Here is an 18,408-nt window from a genome sequence, read left to right as displayed (position 1 = left end):
ACGACCTGGTGTTCTAACGACCTGATGTAACGACCTGGTGTTCTAACGACCTGTTGTAACGACCTGATGTTCTAACGACCTGGTGTTCTAACGACCTGATGTAACGACCTGGTGTTCTAACGACCTGTTCTAACGACCTGTTGTAACGACCTGGTGTTCTAACGACCTGTTCTAACGACCTGTTGTAACGACCTGGTGTTCTAACGACCTGTTGTTCTAACGACCTGGTGTTCTAACGACCTGTTGTAACGACCTGATGTTCTAACGACCTGGTGTTCTAACGACCTGGTGTTCTAACGACCTGTTCTAACGACCTGTTGTAACAACCTGGTGTTCTAACGACCTGTTGTAACGATCTGATGTTCTAACGACCTGGTGTTCCAACGACCTGTTCTAACGACCTGTTCTAGCGACCTGTTGTAACGACCTGGTGTTCTAACGACCTGTTGTAACGATCTGATGTTCTAACGACCTGGCGTTCTAACGACCTGTTGTAACGACCTGGTGTTCTAACGACCTGTTGTAACGATCTGATGTTCTAACGACCTGTTGTTCTAACGACCTGATGTTCTAACGACCTGATGTAACGACCTGGTGTTCTAACGACCTGATGTTACGACCTGGTGTTCTAACGACCTGTTGTAACGACCTGATGTTCTAACGACCTGGTGTTCTAACGACCTGATGTAACGACCTGGTGTTCTAACGACCTGATGTTCTAACGACCTGGTGTTCTAACGACCTGTTCTAACGACCTGTTCTAACGACCTGGTGTTCTAACGACCTGTTCTAACGACCTGTTGTAACGACCTGGTGTTCTAACGACCTGGTGTTCTAACGACCTGTTGTTCTAACGACCTGGTGTTCTAACGACCTGTTGTAACGACCTGATGTTCTAACGACCTGGTGTTCTAACGACCTGTTGTAACGACCTGTTGTAACGACCTGGTGTTCTAACGACCTGGTGTTCTAACGACCTGTTCTAACGACCTGTTGTAACAACCTGGTGTTCTAACGACCTGTTGTAACGATCTGATGTTCTAACGACCTGGTGTTCTAACGACCTGTTCTAACGACCTGTTCTAGCGACCTGTTGTAACGACCTGGTGTTCTAACGACCTGTTGTAACGATCTGATGTTCTAACGACCTGGTGTTCTAACGACCTGTTGTAACGATCTGATGTTCTAACAACCTGGTGTTCTAACGACCTGATGTTCTAACGACCTGTTGTAACGATCTGATGTTCTAACGACCTGGTGTTCTAACGACCTGTTGTAACGATCTGATGTTCTAACGACCTGGTGTTCGAACGACCTGGTGTTCTAACGACCTGTTGTAACGATCTGATGTTCTAACGACCTGGTGTTGTAACGACCTGTTGTAACGACCTGGTGTTCTAATGACCTGGTGTTCTATTCATTTAGTATTTTTGCACCACAGTGAGGCTCTTCAAACTTTGAGAGCCGGTGATCAGTCCCATTGTAAAATATTAATGTATGAAAGATGATAATAATGTCACATGTCGACAGTAAACTGAATAAATTAATGTGATGAGACATTAAAGGTGTCGTGTGGCTCACAGATGTGACACACGTTTAATATTCATTGAACAGATGAAAAAATAATCTATAAAAAAAACAGTGTGCTTATTTACACATTTAAGGACCGTTCAGAAACAGAACTTAAATTCATGGCTTCACCCAATCAGAACGCAGTATGTCAGTGGGCGGGGCCAATATCAGCGGTCAGCAGGAGTTTAAGGTCCAGTTTCCTCTGAACGCTGAGAACCTGTGAGCCAACAGGTTGAGTCAACAGGAGTCTCACACAGCCGGACCCAACCGGGGGACAGGTCGGCGGTCCTGGGCTTCACTCCGCCCCCCCGCGTGGACGTGTTTCCTGTGCCTCCTCAGGTGGGCACCCTGGATGAAGCTCTTCCCGCAGACGTCGCAGCTGAACGGCCGCTCGCCGGTGTGGCTCCTGTGGTGGTTCCTGAGGTCGACGGCGTGGAGGAAGGTTTTGGGGCAGTGCTCACATTTGAAGGGCTTCTGACCGGAGTGGAGGAGCTGGTGTGATCTGAGCGTGGAGGTGCGGGTGAAGCCCTTCCCACACACGCCGCAGATGAACAGCTGGCCGCTGTGGGTGTTCTCGTGGCGGTGCAGGTTCTGCTGCTGGTTGAAGGCGCGGCCGCACACCTTGCAGACGAAGGGCTTCTCTCCGGTGTGGGTCCTCATGTGACCCCTCAGACTGGACTGAACACTGAAGCCTCGGCCGCAGATGCTGCAGGAGTACGGCTTCTCCTTCAGGTGCGTGCGGCGGTGTGTGATCAGGCTGCTCTGCTGGCTGAACGTCTTGCTGCACTCCTCGCAGCTGAATGGACGCTCGCCCGTGTGGACCCTCAGGTGGACCTTCAGGTGCAGCGTGTGGTAGAAGCTCTTCCCGCAGAACTCGCAGCTGAACCTCTTGCTGTACTGGTGTCTGTGTGGCTCCTCGCCACGGTGGAGCCTCTGGTGCTTCTTGAGGTTGGGCCCGTGGAGGAAGGCTTTGGGGCACTCGTCACATTTGAAGGGCTTCTCTCCGGTGTGGATGACCTCGTGTGCTTTCAGCCCGGCGGCGCGGGTGTAGGCTTTCCCACAGACGCTGCACAGGAAGTTCTTGCCGGTGTGGGTGTGTCTGTGGCGGTTCCGGTTCTGGAGCACGTTGAAGCGGCGGCCGCACACGTCGCAGCTGTACGGCTGCTCCCCAGTGTGCGTCCTCAGGTGGATCTTCAGCTGGTGATTGTCCGTGAAGGCTCGGCTGCAGACGCTGCAGGAGAACGGCTTCTCTCCACTGTGGATCATCGAGTGCTTCTTCAGGTACATCCGCCGGCTGAAACTCCTGCCGCACTGCGGACACTCGTACGACTTCCGAGGTTTCAGGTTTTGACTCTGCTGAACAAACTCTGACATGCTGGAAACTTCCTGCAGCAGCTGGAGGTCAGAGGTCAGCAGCTGAGCAGCTTCAGCTCCTGGAGAGAAAAACACTGATTCAGAGGACGGAGGACAGAGGAGAGAGGACAGAGGACGGAGAAGAGAGGACAGAGGACGGAGGAGAGAGGACAGAGGACAGAGAAGAGAGGACAGAGGACAGAGAAGAGAGGACAGAGGACGGAGGAGAGAGGACAGAGAAGAGAGGAGAGGACAGAGGACGGAGAAGAGAGGACAGAGGACGGAGGAGAGAGGACAGAGAAGAGAGGAGAGGACAGAGGACGGAGAAGAGAGGAGAGAGGACAGAGGACGGAGAAGAGAGGAGAGAGGACAGAGGACGGAGAAGAGAGGACAGAGGACGGAGAAGAGAGGACAGAGGACAGAGGAGAGAGGACAGAGGAGAGAGGAGGACTCTTAATGTGAAAGAAATGGAGGAAGTGGTAAATCAACAGAAAACAGAGGCTGAGATCTGATCGATCAGGTATTGATCAGGTACTCACTCTCAGCGTAGGCTCCAGGGACGTTGTTATCATCTTGCTTGTCTCTAACGGTGACGGTCAGGACAGACGGATTTTCATCTCCTGTTGGTTCCTCTGGTTTGTTCTGTGATGACAACATACAGACGTTACAGTCAGGTCAGTGAACGCATCACGAACAGGTGAGGAGAGTCTTACCTGAGTGTTTCTCTTTTTCCTGGACCTCTTCAGTGGGACTCCGTACGAGTGTTCGGCTTCTATCACAGAGAAATCGCACGTGGCGTTAATATGACATCATCGTGTGCTGCCTTCCCTGATTGGTGTGTTTATGGGTGGGGGCGGGGCCTGTGTACGTACCAATACGGGCCTTGTCGTCAGACAGGGTGGTCTTGGGCTTGCAGCCTCTCCTCGACTCCTGCCTCACCAGCACTTTGGCTTCATCAATGATCTTCATGATCTTCCCCAGAGCCTGCTGCCCCAGAGTCTCCAGGAAGGAGGCGAAGTGCACCTGACACAGGTCAGAGGTCAGAGGTCAGAGTGACAGCTGCTGGAAGTCCTACCAGCCACCAGGTGTCACTGTGTTGAAACCTGAACCAGGCTTCACTCACAGATCCAGTCTCTGTACCGACTTGTGGATCAGAGCTGGTTTGTGACACAGATGACTTGTTTAATGTTCCAGTGTGATGACGTCAGGTGTTTACATCAGTAAATAACAGCTGTGACAGTTTTTTTATTTGTTGTTCTTTATTGTATTTTGATGTCGTTTCTGTTTTGTACAAAATCACTTTCACTCATTTGACTCGATCTGAACTATAGAAGCTAAATTAATTAATAATGATGAACAATAAATATTAAAACATGTCCAGCTGCTCACACTTCAGTGAAGTTAGTTTTAAGTTGGATATTCGACAGACATTCACAAGCCACTCCCACATTTCAAGTGCACCTGTATTGCAGACTTTACAGTAAACACATGGAGAAGACGGCTACAGCGTGTACCGACTTCCTGTTTTCAAAATAAAAATGTGGGATATTTAAAGCAGAGATGCTGTGTTTAAAGCTATTGAGAAGCTATTGAGCTAAAATGCTAATATTTACATATAAAAATTAATAAAAAATATGAACAGGTATAAAATGTAAAACCAAGAGGAGTATCTCATGCAGCCAGTGTAGTTACATGATCCCACACTGATTTTGAGTCAATTGATCACATGACCTGGGAGCTATTGAGCTAACATGCTAATACCTGGAAGCTATTGAGCTAACTTGCTAATATTTACATATAAAAATTAATAAAAAACTATTGAGAGATGTAAAATGTAAAACCAAGAGGAGTATCTCATGCAGCCAGTGTAGTTACATGATCCCACACTGATTTTGAGTCAATTGATCACATGACCTGGAAGCTATTGAATTAATAATAATAATAAGCAAATATTAGCATCTCAGATCAATAGCTTCTCAATAGCTTTAAACACTATCTCTTGCTTTAAATATCCCACATTTTTATTTTGAAAACAGGAAGTCGGTACACGCTGTGCCGTCTCCTCCGTGTGTTTACTGTAAAGTCTGTAATACGGGTGCACTTGAAATGTGTGAGCGGTGAATGTCTGTGAAATATCCAACTTCAAACTTCACTGAAGTGCTGCTCACCAGCTTCTCCTGGGTGTCGACCTCCAGCGCGGCCGTCAGAGGTGGCTCCTCCCCGGTGCCGCCGGTCCGGACCTCCAGGCTGAGCAGGAAGGCCGAGCTGTCCTCCGCCAGTTTCTTCAGCTCCGCCACCGCAGCGTGGACCAGAGACTCCATGACGGCGGCCAGCTGCGTGTGTAGAGCCGCAGAGGAGCTCATCCTGCCCGCTGAACACAGCCGCTGGCTGCGGCTAGCTGCTGATGCTAACTAGCTGTGCGGAACATCAGCTGTTTGTTCAGTCAGGTTTAATGTGATAACAACGATTAAAGAGACATTTTACAAGTTAATCACTGACATTATCTCGCTAACAACAAAGTACCGGAGACAGAAGCTACAGGACGTGTTTCTGTTTTCACTTCCGGGTCGGACAGGAAGTGGCTTTTATTTTTTTAAATTAATATTTTCAATTAAAATCAGCATTTGTTTATAATATCTTCCATGCATGTGACTCACTGACTCCCGTTTTAATGAGACGAACCTGACTCACTCACTTTTATTAAAATATGAAACAGACACAATAAACCAACAGTCAGAGGCAGTTCTCGTGTTCACAGACACAATATTAATAACATCCTGTCACTGCTGTAGCTTTCTAGCAGCTGTCATGGTCTTCAAAAGCGTTTGTACATTTAAAAACTTTATTTAAGCTAAACGAACTTCTCAGCAGGAGATCTGATCTACCAATCAGGCGCTGCGGTGTGAGACCTGCAGGTCGTGAAATAAAACCTAAAACAGTAAAATGTTCATTTATCTGTTTCTGGAATCGTCTTTTAGCTCTTATTGGTTGACGATCATGTGACTTCATGTGAACAAATCACACTCATTTTATTATTTAGTGTGAGTCGGATCAGAACTGATCAGCCATCATGGATCCAGTGAGTCAGCTTCATCACACCGGGCCCGTCCCAGTGAGCTGCTGCTGTCTGGAGTAGATTACTTTGAGTTCTGCAGTGTTTGATTTCTAAATGGATTAATGGGCATTTATTGTGATGACATCAGAGACAATGATGTCATCAGAAGTGACATCACACTGAATCTAAACGTGTTCTGATTGGATGATCACGTCTCCAGGACGGGTCACACAGGAGTCCTCTCCTCCAGCAGCTGTGTTTCTGCTGCAGTGCCACCTGCTGATAAACTACAATAACTGACTTCCTGTTGTTGTTACCTCACCTGTGTGCACCTGTACCTTCACCTCACCTGTCCCTTCACCTCACCTGTCCAGTGTGAAAACCTGTTAATCATGTCAGCTGATCATAAAGAAGTCCTTCAGGACGTCATGTGACCTCCAGACTGTTCACACTCAGTTACTCTTCCTCCTCGCCGCGTCGCTGACGGTCCGTCCACTCTGTGATGAGGCGGTTGGCGATGGCATGTTTTGGAGGAAGCCAGCAGACGGGGGGGTCGCCTCTCCTGGGTGGAGTCTTCACCTGCAGAGCGGAGGTGATTTCCCCCAGACTGAACCAGCGAGCGTCCTCCAGCTCTGTGCGGTCCACGTTTAACTGGACGACAAACGGCACAGCAGGTCACGTGACACATCGCTACCTGTTCACCTGCAGCTGAGGCACCTGAGGGCTCAGTGCTCTTCAGTTCACAGGATCGCTACCTGATACTTACATGTTTGGTGGCTACAACCTGTAAAACACCTTCATTCTAACTCACCTGAGTGTGGGCGGGGCTAACGGAGGCGTGGCAGCCCAGCATGAAGGAGCTGTGTGGAAACGGCCAGTGCTGTGAGGAGCTGTAGGAGATACTGTGGACCTCCAGACCCACCTCCTCCGCCACCTCCCTGCTCACAGTCTCCTCCAGAGTCTCACCTAAAGAAACCGCAGAGAGACAAACACGAAGCAGGCTGGTCCAATAGGAACACAGACATGACACCAGGTGGCAGGACAGGTGTGTGTTTCGACAGGTTACACTGACCCATGTCACAGAAACCAGCCAGAGCGCTGAACATCCCTCGAGGGAAGGACGGCTGTCGACCCAACAAACACCGTTTCCCATCAGACACCAGGACGATCACCACTGGAGACATCTGGAGGAGGACGAGGAGAAACCAGTCAGGAACCAGTGAGGACTGGGGCTATAAACAGGTGGAGCAAGGTGGTTTGGATCCGGCTCAGATCTGGTTCTGTTACCTTGGGATAGTAGACGATCCCGCTGCTGCTGCAGACCCTCTGACTTCCTGCCTGGTTGCGTTGGGTCGGCTGGCCCGTGGCGCTGCAGAAGCCGCTGGTTTGATGCCAGCGCAGCAGAGCCTGACCCTGCAGGACCCAACAGAGGAGCTGACGTGACCCTGAAGCTGCTGAACATCTGGACTGGAAACTTTTCTTTACTTTTAATAAGAGAGTCGACAGTATTGAGATGTCCTGCAGAACCCTCGGTACAGCTGTAGTTACACACCTTGGCCACTAGGGGAGCCTCTGGTCCCGTCAGAAGGAAGAAGGCTTTCCTCAGATCAATAAAGTTTCCTTCACACTCTTCCTCCAGTGCTGCCTGATCCAGGTCTCCTACAGCACCAGACACAGACCAGAACCTTACAACGTATAGAACCCTCCGCCAGTGCACACTGCTGCATTCAGGGTCTGAACCAACTGCTGATTCTGGGCTGGTGCTGGTGCTGGCTCAAAGTTGGTTCAACCTGTGAACCTTTTAAGAACCGGTGTGTTTCGCCCGACAGGAGAGCCACTGTGGTCACATCGTTCAGAACTGTACACGTCTGACGTATGTGGTTCTGTGTTCTACACCAGCAGTGTTGGTGCTGCTCTGGGATCAGATTTCCTGGCTCCGAACCAGAGCCGGGTAAAAAAGGTGTACATGTGAGTTCACAGTATTCTGGATTTGATGTGTTCTTACCGACGTCTAGACAGAACTGGACCTGGTTCTGTTCAGAGCAGCCAATCAGAACCGACTCCTTCAGCAGGGATCCGTCTGAACCGAGTCTCTCCAGGATCGACTGAACATCTGGAACACAAAACACAGAACCCACTTTAAGTGCTCTGGTTGGTTCTGTACCCGATGTTCTCTGTGGTTCTGCAGTTCTGTACCTGAGCACATCAGTGCTGCCGTCCTGAAGGTTCCACGCTCGGTGCGTCGCAGGAGAGGAGACAGACGGTGGAACAGGTAAATGTGAGAGTTCTGCAGCGCAGCAGAACTTGCTTCATCATCCTCCTTCAGCCTGTTCATGTACCTGAGAGGATGGAGCGATCAGTCAGTCAATCAGTCAGTCAGTCAGTCAGTCAGTCAATCAATCAATCTACTAGTTAGATACTGAACCTCATCCTGGAAACAAAGCTGGAGCAGCAGCGGGTTGGAGGACATTTTGTGGCAGAGAGGAGGATCTTCAGAGGTCTGAACATGGCCGACACTCTGAAACACTTCAACTAGTCTGGACTGGACTGGACTGACTGGACTGGACTGGACCGCCTACAGACAGATAACAGGAAACAAAATACATCACAACCTTTTTCCCTTCATCAGTTAGAAACCTGCTGTCAGACGGACTGGATGTTCTGTTCCTGCTCCTGAGGGGATGAACCATGTAGATGTTAATGACTCTGATCTTGGTTCCAGCGCCACCATCAGGACAAACCGTACACATCTCTAACAAGAGGATAAATCCAGTTTTCAAAGCTTTCTTACTTGAATAATCGACCTTCAGACAGAACTACCATAAACAATCTGCATTAAATAAGTTGTATGTATGCAGAGACAACAGAGCCGAACCCCCTTTAAAAATGTATTATTTAAGACCGTTTTGCTTCCTTTAAGCACATATCTCATAACAATAACATTTCAGACATACATGTAATTCTCGAGGTTCTTCTGGTAAATTCGGCGCACATTTAATCACCCAGTCTGCTCTTATTTCCATGTTGTTGTAATACACCTCCCCAGCAGTCTGTGTGAAACAATAATGAACGTCTGACTTTGGCTTCGAGGTCTCTGCTGACCCACATGATTCTGCTGACCCACATGATGCTGCTGACCCACATGATTCTGCTGACCCACATGATGCTGCTGACCCACATGATGCTGCTGACCCACACGATGCTGCTGACCCACATGTCTGCTGACATGACGTCACAGTGTGGGTAAAGCTGTTCTGGGATCCCACAGAAAGAAAGGTGATCTTAAACTCCGCAGATTTTGAATGAGGTTTGGTGTAAAATGATCCACAAACAAATAATCACTTAAAAGTTCGGACCGTGGAGTTACGTGTGTGTGTGTGTGTGTGTACTGTATAAGTTGTGTGTCTGTGTTCGTCTGATACCTGCAGCTGCTTCTCGCGACCTTTTCTTCTTCGTCTTCTTTTTCTTCTTCTACTCTGTCATGTAGCAGCAGAGTGTTTCTGCCCCCTGCCGGAAACAAATACAAACGCAGTGTTTATTGTTTCGTTATCAGAATCAGAACCAGAACCAGAATTGCTTTAGTCCCGCAAACGGAGACATTTGTGCGTCACAGCAGCCAAAGGACAGTTCAATATAACAATAAACAATAATAGTAGTAATAAAATAAACAATATAATAAAACGGTGAGAGGAGCTGCAGCAGAAATATAAAGTTATGGATGTTTCAGTAATAATCTACAATAATCACACAGTTTGTTTGTATTAATAAATGTTGTTACAAACGTGTGAAGTGAAGTTTGCTCCTTTAAACTACTTTCATAAACACGAGCTTAGATTTTAAATCAGTGACGCTTCAGATCAGAGGAAGAAAACCAGTTCAGGCCGGTCAGGACATTACAGTTTTCTCCAGCAGCTCCCATTGAGGGAATACAGTTGTTCAGTGACAGACTCCAGTTCCCAGCAGGCCTTTCGGCTCCACATGTGTCTGGGAGCAGTGTGCAGCAGCAGCGTGCAGCGGCAGCATCATGTCTGTGTTCATGGATTTAAACCTGAGCTACACGTCAGATAAGAAGCTCCTGCAGAGAGTGGTGGAGACCGCAGCTCACCGTGAGTCCCCGCAGCCACAGCGTCCACCGGGCCACACGGAGCTAACTCCGTTAGCACCAGCTAACACCAGCTAACTCAGCTAACACCAGATAACTCAGCTAGCATCAGGTAGCACCAGCTAACTCAGCTAGCATCAGGTAGCACCAGCTAACTCAGCTAACACCAGATAACTCAGCTAGCATCAGGTAGCACCAGCTAACTCAGCTAGCACCACTCTGCTAACACCAGCTAACTCAGCTAGCACCACTCTGCTAACACCAGCTAACTCAGCTAGCACCGCAACAACTCAACTCTCGAGCTGTACTCGTGTTCAGTGAGCTCTGACTGCTGCTGATTGATCAGGTGTCATTATTCCATCAGTCAGTTCAGGTCATGAGCTCAGGGAACCTCTGGAGAGTTTCCACCAGACTCCGTTCAAAAAACTGTCATTTTAAAGTTTCCCTGCTCTCTGGTAGAACGACAGGCCTTCTTCTTTAAACTGTGACATGTTTATTATCATTCAAACATGTGTTAATGAGTTATTCATCACTCCTAATTAAGTTATCAGGGTCCATATGTTCTGACGAGAAGAAGACGACAAATCATTGTACCAGACTCGGCTCAAAAATCTCTCTATTCAAAGTTTCCTGTTTAATTTGACATAATATTGGTAATAGAACATAATTAAACTCATTATCCAAACACATTAAAGTCAGTAAAACTTCGGCAGAACAGATGAACCAACAAACATCATGTAAACACATCAAACTACCGTCAATAGCAGAATACTTAAGTAAACATGAAGGTGAATGTAGAATAATGTTAGAAACATCCAGAACTGTGACGTTTCATGATCAATACGTTTTCTGATGGTGACTTTGTGTCTTGTCTTCGTCCTGCAGTCGGTTTCTCCACAGTCGCCATCAACTACGTGTTTGAACCAACGGCCAAAAAGAAACAGGTGAGTGTCTCACCTGCTGCTGCGTTCAGGGACACAGTCTCACGCAGGAAAACACAAACTTTGTTTTATTCAAACAGAAAGTTAAAGTTTGATTTTATTCACAAAACTCAAAAACAGGAAGAAACTTTTCAAACGTTTTATCGACCAAACTAATAATCGATGAATTGATTCATGTGAGGGGCTATCAGCGTCACTATTTTGAAACTCTTTATTTCCTGTTTGCAGGAGATTCCCTCTCCGATGCCGATCAATGAGCTGATCGATCAGCTGCCGGTCGTACAGGTACGATGATGATGATGATGATGAAGATGATGATGACGACGTTGGTGTTTTGATGTCTGTCACTCTGTCTCTGTCAGGGTCGGTCTCGTCCAATCAGAGTGCTGAACAGACTGACCATCGTGATGTCAGACTCCAGTCACTTTGTGAGTGTCGACCAATGAGACGAGACTTCAAACAGGGCTGATTATGATGACAGTTGTTGATCAGCTCCAGTGTTATTAGTCATCAATACGTCACCAGAGGACAATAACTGGACGTGTGTGTGTGTGTGTGTGTGTGTGTGTGTGTGTGCGCGCGTGCTCAGAGGCCTAACGCTGCAGAGTATCGGTGTTTCGACCTGCTCGCCGTCCAGCCGACCACAGAGAAACTCTTCCATGTGAGATTCACCGACACACTCTTCACACAAAGTAACTGAGTACTTTTACCCAACTACAAGTTTGAGGTAGTTTCTACTTTATTGTGACGACAGCAACGTGACGCATCACATCCCATAAAAAATCTAGTTTATACTTGAAACTTTTACTGAAGAACAGATCTGAATACACACGTTAATACAGTGTGTGTGTGTGTGTGTGTGTGTGTGTGTGTGTGTGTGTGTGTGTGTGTGCGCGTGCAGGTAGCCTGTATGATGTATGACGTTGACATCATCTGTATCTCAGTGACAGAGAAGCTTCCCTTCTTCTTCAAGAGAGCGCCGGTCAACGGGGTGAGTATTGTTAATATTACAGACGTGTGGAGCCAGTCCTGAGCGTTACCACCAAGTTCTGACTTCTTTAAAGACAAAACAAATTTAAATACTTTAGTCGTCCTCGTCTCCCTCTGAGGACAAATGAACGCTACTTTAAATAAAACTACTGTGACACTTTCTCTGGAGTGAAAAGAATGGAGAGAAGCACATCATGTTATGTCTCTGATCCGTCTAGACCAGGGGCGTAACAATATACATATACACACATATATATATACACACATATATATATATACATATATATATATATATACATACATTGTGTGTGTGTGTGCGTGCGTGTGCAGGCTGTAGACAGAGGGGTGGTGTTCGAGGTGTCGTACTCTGCAGCCATCAGAGACTCCACCATGAGGCGCTACACCATCGCTAACGCCGTCTCTTTGATGGACACCTGTAAGGGGAAGGTACGTCCCGGTTGTCCAACAGGAAGTGATGTCACTTCTCTGCTCATTGATTGGGTATAACATGTTCAGCGATGAATCAGCTGCAGTGACTCACCTGTTGTTCACCTGTCACCTGTGTTTCAGAATGTGATCCTGTCCAGCGCAGCAGAGAAGGTCAGTGATCGATTGCCATCTATCTATTGATCGGTTATTGATCAGTGATGTGCTGATCAGTGTCTAATAATCAATAATGTGTGTGTGTGTCCTCAGCCTCTAGAGCTCAGAGGGCCGTATGACATCACCAACCTGTATCCTTCAACTGTGTGTACAGTGTGTGTACGGTGTGTGTGCGGTGTGTGTACTGTGTGTACGGTGTGTGTATGGTGTGTGTGGTGTGTGTACGGTGTGTGTACTGTGTGTACGGTGTGTGTACAGTGTGTGTACGGTGTGTGTACAGTGTGTACAGTGTGTGTATACAGTGTGTGTACTGTGTGTACACTGTGTGTACTGTGTGTACGGAGTGTGTACGGTGTGTGTATACGGTGTGTGTACCTTGTGTACGGTGTGTGTACAGTGTGTACGGTGTGTGTACTGTGTGTGTACTGTGTGTACTGTGTGTACGGTGTGTGTACGGTGTGTGTACAGTGTGTACAGTGTGTGTACAGTGTGTGTACAGTGTGTGTATACAGTGTGTGTACTGTGTGTACACTGTGTGTACTGTGTGTACGGAGTGTGTACGGTGTGTGTATACGGTGTGTGTACCTTGTGTACGGTGTGTGTACTGTGTACAGAGTGTGTACTGTGTCTACTGTGTGTACGGTGTGTGTACTGTGTCTACTGTGTGTACGGTGTGTGTACAGTGTGTACGGTGTGTGTACTGTGTACAGAGTGTGTACAGTGTGTACAGTGTGTACGGTGTGTGTACGGTGTGTGTACAGTGTGTACGGTGTGTGTACAGAGTGTGTACAGTGTGTACGGTGTGTGTACAGAGTGTGTACAGTGTGTGTGTTGTTCTCCTGACCCTCCTCGTCAGAGGTTTGTTATTCGGTTTGTCAGACGGAGACGCAAAAGAAGCCGTCTCCTCCACCTGTCGATCTGTGGTACTACACGCAGGTACATAATCCATACTACTGTAGTATTACTACTGTACTACTACTGTAGTATTACTGCTGTACTACTACTGTAATACTTGTGTGTTAGAGACGAGGAGGACGGCCTCTGGGATCATCTACACCATGAAGAGCTGCAGCGAGTCGTCCTGCCAGCAGGAGGCTCCACCTGCTGCTGCAGACAGTGCGTCTAAAATAGACTGATCAATAATCTAATCAATGATTCCAGGTGTGAAGCAGCAGAATGTAAACGTACGTCTGTGTCTCTACCTGAACAGGTGAAGCTCCTGCAGCCAAGAGAGCCAAACACCACCTGCCTGATGACTGACAGCTGAGGAGGGCGGGGCTTCTGGAGGCCACAGACTGACGTCTTTGTACAAACTTTATTTGTTCTTCAGACACGATCGTGAGCAGGAAGTGATTTGTTGCACACACACCTCACCTTCATCATGTTATTGATCAGGAAATTACCTGATGGTGTGTGTATTGAGATGTTGATGAGGTGTGTGTGTGTGTGTTAGTTCTCCTGCACACCTGTCATTTGTTTTTGTTAATAAAGTTTTGAAGACAAAGTGTGGAGTTAATCAGAAGAAAACAGACCTCAGGTCGGTTATCAGTCATTTTATTTTAAATCGGTACAAATACTGCGCTCTGATTGGTCAGACCCAAAGCAGGAAATGATGTCATCAAAAATAGAGCTCTTTACATTAAGTCAGATTCATAAAAATGCTTCAATACAAAAATCTGCATCATAAAAATATAAATTTACAAAATCTTCCAGTTCAGTTTCACTGATTTTCCCTTTAATTCAACGTTTGAGAGGACGAACACGTCGTCATGACGATCATCAGAATCACATTCAGGGTTCATTGAGAGCATCAGTCCCTCTGACAGTCTGATCAATCAGATCCATCAATAATAAATCAAAACAATACACAGCTGATTTGTTTCTGATATGAACTGAGACGTTTGACATTTCTTTGTAGTGACATGAACAAACAGTGAAGTTTGATGAGACGATCACGTGTTGAACATCACGCCTGTTTGAGTGGAGTGTCAGAACACAGAACTAGACATGAGGAACAGAACCGAGGTTCTGCAGGACGTCTGTGTGCATTTACATCAAAACATTTATTCAATATTTCTGATTTCAGTCATCTGAATTCAGCTGAGAGAGCCAACAGTCTGCACACGCTCACCCCGAGACTCCACTGGACACGTGTCCGCTGCGTTACGGATCCGGTGCCATTTGGTTCCAGCTGCGTTATGAGTCCGCCACAGCGCAGCTCCGCCGAACAGCTGCAGCTACGAAACCGAGGAGGTCCCGCGATAATTACAGAACCACGCATGACCGCAGTTTTATGTATGTGTTACAAACACAACAACACAACGTGTTCCCGACTGAAGGAAGAAGAGCTCGTATTTGTCTCTTTTTTGAGGTTTTTGTGTTTGTATCAACACGGAGTGTTTTATTTTGAAAATTAATCAGATGTCTTGTTGTTTCATGTCTGATCTGTGCTGAATTCGGCTGAATTGCTGCGTGGTGCTGCAGGAGCTGGGACGCAGCGGACACGTAGCCGGTGGAATCTGCAGGTCAGAGGAGACCTCTGTGACATCACCTGCGTGGGTGGAGCCTGACTGTGTCGACAGTTTGTTGTTGTGGGATCAATAAAGTTTAATCATTCATGTTAAAAAAAAAAAAAAAAACAGTCCATAAATCCAATTTATAAATAAAAGTTTTGTCAGCATCAACAGTAAACACAGAGACTGTCTGTGATTGGCTGATTCACATCAAGTTCATCTCTGGTGACCTGACCAATAACAGGCCATCCTGACAGAGCCGAGCTCTGATTGGACGGAGCTGTTGTAGCTTATTATCCAGGAATAATAGCACTGAATTAAACTAATGTTAGCCACCCAGCTAAGCTAACGTTGACGTGTTGTGATCTGCATTACAAACAGTGTAATAGCCCTTTATTGTGAACGTCTCAGCCTGGAGGTCAGAGGTCACATCACTGATGACAGGGTGACCAATCACAGCTGATTATTGATTAGTTATTATTAGCTGATACAGAACTACACACTTATATTAAACTGGCTAGTTCACTGCATGTCGGATGATTCGGCGTCGTTACTTTCAGGTGACCTCACCTGTCATGTGACAGGACGTGTGATCCAATCATAAGTCAGGCAGGAGGAGGAGGATTGGTTGGGGGGTGGGGCTTATACTCTGATGTGTTAAATAATCCTAAAGCTCGTTATTAAAACACATTGGTGCCGATTATACGCAGTCCACATGATGGTGTGTTCAAGGACCCTCCGACATCAGAGACGTGTCCAGAACCGGAGGACAACAGACAACCTGAGGCTGAGTTATACTAAATGTAATGTTTGACTGGTTCAGTTCGACAGAAAAGACAAACACTTGAGTCTGAACTCAGATGTCGGAGGGTCCTTAAACACACCAGCAACACAAAACTAAATAAGTGAAACTGTGAGCAGTGTGAGTTGAGACTAAAGAAGAAGAAACCGTCAGCAGGATGCGACAATAATCATGTAGTTAAAGGAGACAAGTCTGACATCAGAGCACCTGATTGGTCCTTTCAGTGGGTGAGGTCATGATGACATCATCCAGCAGGAGTGGAAAGCTGTGAGACGTCGTCAGTCTGGGCGGTTTCTGATGCGTCAAAGTTTTTCAGGACGACTGTGGTTCCTGAAGGGGTCAGGAGGTCAGGACACCTCCTCCTGCTCCTGCTCCTCCTGCTCCTGCTCCTCCTGCTCCTCCTGCTGCTCCATCAGTGGTGTCGATCAGCTCCTCAGTGGCCCATGATATGGTTGATGTGACCCTGACAACATGGAAACAGTTCAATAAAGAGGAAGTGTTGTTGAGGTTTGGAGCATATCAACCAAACCCTGCTCACACCTGATTGGTCAAAACTACCAACAGACTACAAAGAGAAAAACACGTCTTCATTTAAAAGTGCCTCCACAGTCAGCTGCAGCTGAGGTCAAAGGTCAGACTCAGCAGGTTTGATCATGTGACCTGCAGCTGCTCCCTCATCACGACCTCATCACCTCCATGTTCCCTCACCTATCAGACCTGATCAATAAAGTGATTGATTCTTACTGGTTCTCCTCCGAGACACCTGGGGCAGCAGAGCAGAGGAGGTCTGGACCGGACCACGCCCACCTGCACCAACACACACACATCAACATGTTACCATGACAACAGCGCTCACATGTCACAACAAACACTTCACATGAACTCCTCCATGTGTGAGGAGTAATCAGATTACAAACATTGCCAACAGACTCAACAAGCTGATCAGGAAGGCCAGTGACGTTGTGGGGGTGCAGCTGGACACTGACAGCAGCGTCAGACGGGAGGACGCTGTCCAAGTTGCGGGCGATGCTGCTGTCTGACCTTCACCCTCTCCACAACGCTCTGGTCAAACAGAGGAGCACCTTCAGCGAGACCGACTGCTCCCAAATGCAACACTGAGCACCACAGGAAGTCATTCCTACCTGTGGCCATTCAACTTTACAACTCCTCCCTCTGATCGGACTCAAATGGCTAAATATATATATATATATATATATATATATATATATATGTGTGTGTGTGTGTGTGTGTGTGTGTGTGTATCTATGTATATTTCACATATACCATATCTTTTATTGCACTGTATATATGTACATACTTGGAGTGGTCATTGTACACTTGAGATTGAGATTGTCGACTTTATTATTCTATTCTATTTTATTTTATTTGTTGTCTGCTTTACTATTGCATTTATATCTTTACCTCTTGTTCCATTCATGCTGTATTTTATCTCTACTTTGCACGGAGCATCTGGAACTAAAACAATTTCCCCCCGGGGATTAATAAAGTATTCTGATTCTGATTAAGAACAGATTATAACGAGTTTCTCATGTGATCATTATTGTTATTAGCCCTTTAATACACATCACCACGGCGACCACGCCGTCAGCTGGACGACAACAAACAAACACTGATTGAAATGATCAGTAGCATCTGTCTGAAGTACAAATACATCATCACAGTGACACAAACAATAACACAAACAATAACACAGTAACATAAAGTTTGTGATAATGAAACAAAAACATGAGCTGGATGAACTACATCTGTCTGTCTGACTGACTCTGTGATGACCGACACTCACCTGCTGTCCCTGCTGCTGATTGGACAGAGTAAAAGTTTGGGATGTTTCCATTGGACACTCAGCTGACCGAAGCTCCGCCTCCAAACACAACCGCTTCTGAAAACAAACAGAAACATAATTATCTTCACCTTCAATCATCATCTTCAGATCCATAGAAGTGACTTTCAGCTGTATTTTCAGACATGAAGCTTCAAGAAGATAAAGAAGTAGAAGAAGAAGAAGATAAAGACGTAGAAGACAAAGACGTAATGTTTGACCAATCAGAGAGCAGCAGCTCTCCTGCCCCCCCACAGAGCACAACACTCCCTCCACCGCCCAGAGTGCTGAGAACGAGTCCAGATCACAGTGTGATGACACATGTGCTCCACCCTGAGGCCAGCAGCCCCTTCATCACCTGCTCACCCTCAGGAGGAGAAGAAGAAGAAGAAGGAGAAGGAGGAGGAGGAGGAGGAGGAGGAGGAGGAGTCTCCATCCTGAGGCCAGCAGCCCCTTCATCACCTGCTCACCCTCAGGAGGAGAAGAAGAAGAAGGAGAAGGAGGAGGAGGAGGAGGAGTCTCCATCCTGAGGCCAGCAGCCCCTTCATCACCTGCTCACCCTCAGGAGGAGAAGAAGAAGAAGAAGGAGAAGGAGGAGGAGGAGGAGGAGGAGTCTCCACCCTGAGACCAGCAGCCA

At 47.0% G+C, this 18,408-nt stretch overlaps 4 protein-coding genes across 8 annotated transcripts in view; 1 reads left to right on the top strand and 3 right to left on the bottom strand.

Annotated features, from left to right (window-relative positions):
• Positions 1 to 1,559: 1,559 nt before the first annotated feature.
• On the bottom strand, positions 1,560 to 5,349 carry LOC311250119 (uncharacterized protein). Of its 2 annotated transcripts, none has more exons than XM_084341665.1 (5): positions 5,094 to 5,349; positions 3,798 to 3,948; positions 3,639 to 3,697; positions 3,465 to 3,567; positions 1,560 to 3,020 (listed from the first exon to the last, which is right to left on the bottom strand). In XM_084341665.1, the coding sequence occupies exons 1-5, from the start codon at positions 5,286 to 5,288 to the stop codon at positions 1,822 to 1,824; spliced, it is 1,707 nt and encodes a 568-aa protein (XP_084197791.1). In that variant the 5' UTR covers positions 5,289 to 5,349; the 3' UTR covers positions 1,560 to 1,821. The 2 variants fall into 2 exon arrangements, with proteins under 2 accessions (XP_084197791.1, XP_084197792.1); XM_084341666.1 differs by having other exon boundaries at positions 1,560 to 3,005.
• Positions 5,350 to 5,469: 120 nt separating this feature from the next.
• nudt13 (nudix (nucleoside diphosphate linked moiety X)-type motif 13) lies at positions 5,470 to 11,013 on the bottom strand. Of its 3 annotated transcripts, none has more exons than XM_084341667.1 (10): positions 10,927 to 11,013; positions 9,403 to 9,487; positions 8,406 to 8,555; positions 8,177 to 8,319; positions 7,986 to 8,093; positions 7,533 to 7,639; positions 7,268 to 7,393; positions 7,053 to 7,164; positions 6,792 to 6,946; positions 5,470 to 6,631 (listed from the first exon to the last, which is right to left on the bottom strand). In XM_084341667.1, the coding sequence occupies exons 3-10, from the start codon at positions 8,486 to 8,488 to the stop codon at positions 6,437 to 6,439; spliced, it is 1,029 nt and encodes a 342-aa protein (XP_084197793.1). In that variant the 5' UTR covers positions 8,489 to 8,555; positions 9,403 to 9,487; positions 10,927 to 11,013; the 3' UTR covers positions 5,470 to 6,436. The 3 variants fall into 3 exon arrangements, with proteins under 3 accessions (XP_084197793.1, XP_084197794.1, XP_084197795.1); XM_084341668.1 differs by lacking the exon at positions 10,927 to 11,013 and adding an exon at positions 10,086 to 10,199; XM_084341669.1 differs by lacking the exons at positions 9,403 to 9,487; positions 10,927 to 11,013 and adding an exon at positions 8,935 to 9,042.
• Positions 9,891 to 14,120, top strand: rpp30 (ribonuclease P/MRP 30 subunit). Its single transcript, XM_084341670.1, has 12 exons — positions 9,891 to 10,086; positions 10,968 to 11,026; positions 11,252 to 11,308; positions 11,386 to 11,451; positions 11,613 to 11,684; positions 11,925 to 12,014; positions 12,344 to 12,460; positions 12,584 to 12,613; positions 12,710 to 12,747; positions 13,473 to 13,552; positions 13,640 to 13,732; positions 13,827 to 14,120. The coding sequence occupies exons 1-12, from the start codon at positions 10,005 to 10,007 to the stop codon at positions 13,874 to 13,876; spliced, it is 834 nt and encodes a 277-aa protein (XP_084197796.1). The 5' UTR covers positions 9,891 to 10,004; the 3' UTR covers positions 13,877 to 14,120.
• Positions 14,121 to 14,154: 34 nt separating this feature from the next.
• The window catches only part of LOC311250122 (uncharacterized protein), a 7,600-nt gene continuing 3,346 nt past the window's right edge, over positions 14,155 to 18,408 (bottom strand). Inside the window, exons 2-4 of one of the 2 annotated variants that reach the window (XM_084341672.1) lie at positions 17,736 to 17,828; positions 16,676 to 16,738; positions 14,155 to 16,394 (exon numbers count right to left, since the gene is read on the bottom strand). In XM_084341672.1, coding sequence (XP_084197798.1) covers positions 16,365 to 16,394; positions 16,676 to 16,738; positions 17,736 to 17,828 — 186 coding nt within the window. In that variant the 3' untranslated portion in view covers positions 14,155 to 16,364. Of the gene's footprint in view, positions 16,395 to 16,675; positions 16,739 to 17,735; positions 17,832 to 18,408 lie in introns of both variants that reach the window. The other variant, XM_084341671.1, reaches the window with a different exon arrangement.

Source organism: Pagrus pagrus (genome assembly GCF_965226575.1).
Source record: "Pagrus pagrus genome assembly, chromosome: 21".
Lineage (NCBI taxonomy): Eukaryota > Metazoa > Chordata > Actinopteri > Spariformes > Sparidae > Pagrus > Pagrus pagrus.
Note: the sequence above shows the minus strand (reverse complement) of the source record. Positions and strands in the feature narration are given on the sequence as shown.

What these genes read in the sequence shown, in the direction of transcription:
- LOC311250119 (XM_084341665.1), bottom strand. Translation starts at nt 5,288, where the DNA reads ATGAGCTCCTCTGCGGCTCTACACACGCAGCTGGCCGCCGTCATGGAG. An exon ending in TCGACACCCAGGAGAAGCTG is followed by an intron (nt 3,949 to 5,093) that starts GTGAGCAGCACT and finishes GACCTGTGTCAG; the next exon opens with GTGCACTTCGCCTCCTTCCT. An exon ending in TGACGACAAGGCCCGTATTG is followed by an intron (nt 3,698 to 3,797) that starts GTACGTACACAG and finishes TCTCTGTGATAG; the next exon opens with AAGCCGAACACTCGTACGGA.
- nudt13 (XM_084341667.1), bottom strand. Translation starts at nt 8,488, where the DNA reads ATGTTCAGACCTCTGAAGATCCTCCTCTCTGCCACAAAATGTCCTCCA. An exon ending in GGCAGCACTGATGTGCTCAG is followed by an intron (nt 8,094 to 8,176) that starts GTACAGAACTGC and finishes TTTGTGTTCCAG; the next exon opens with ATGTTCAGTCGATCCTGGAG. An exon ending in GGATCGTCTACTATCCCAAG is followed by an intron (nt 7,165 to 7,267) that starts GTAACAGAACCA and finishes GTCCTCCTCCAG; the next exon opens with ATGTCTCCAGTGGTGATCGT.
- rpp30 (XM_084341670.1), top strand. Translation starts at nt 10,005, where the DNA reads ATGTCTGTGTTCATGGATTTAAACCTGAGCTACACGTCAGATAAGAAG. An exon ending in TGGACACCTGTAAGGGGAAG is followed by an intron (nt 12,461 to 12,583) that starts GTACGTCCCGGT and finishes CCTGTGTTTCAG; the next exon opens with AATGTGATCCTGTCCAGCGC. An exon ending in ATCTGTGGTACTACACGCAG is followed by an intron (nt 13,553 to 13,639) that starts GTACATAATCCA and finishes CTTGTGTGTTAG; the next exon opens with AGACGAGGAGGACGGCCTCT.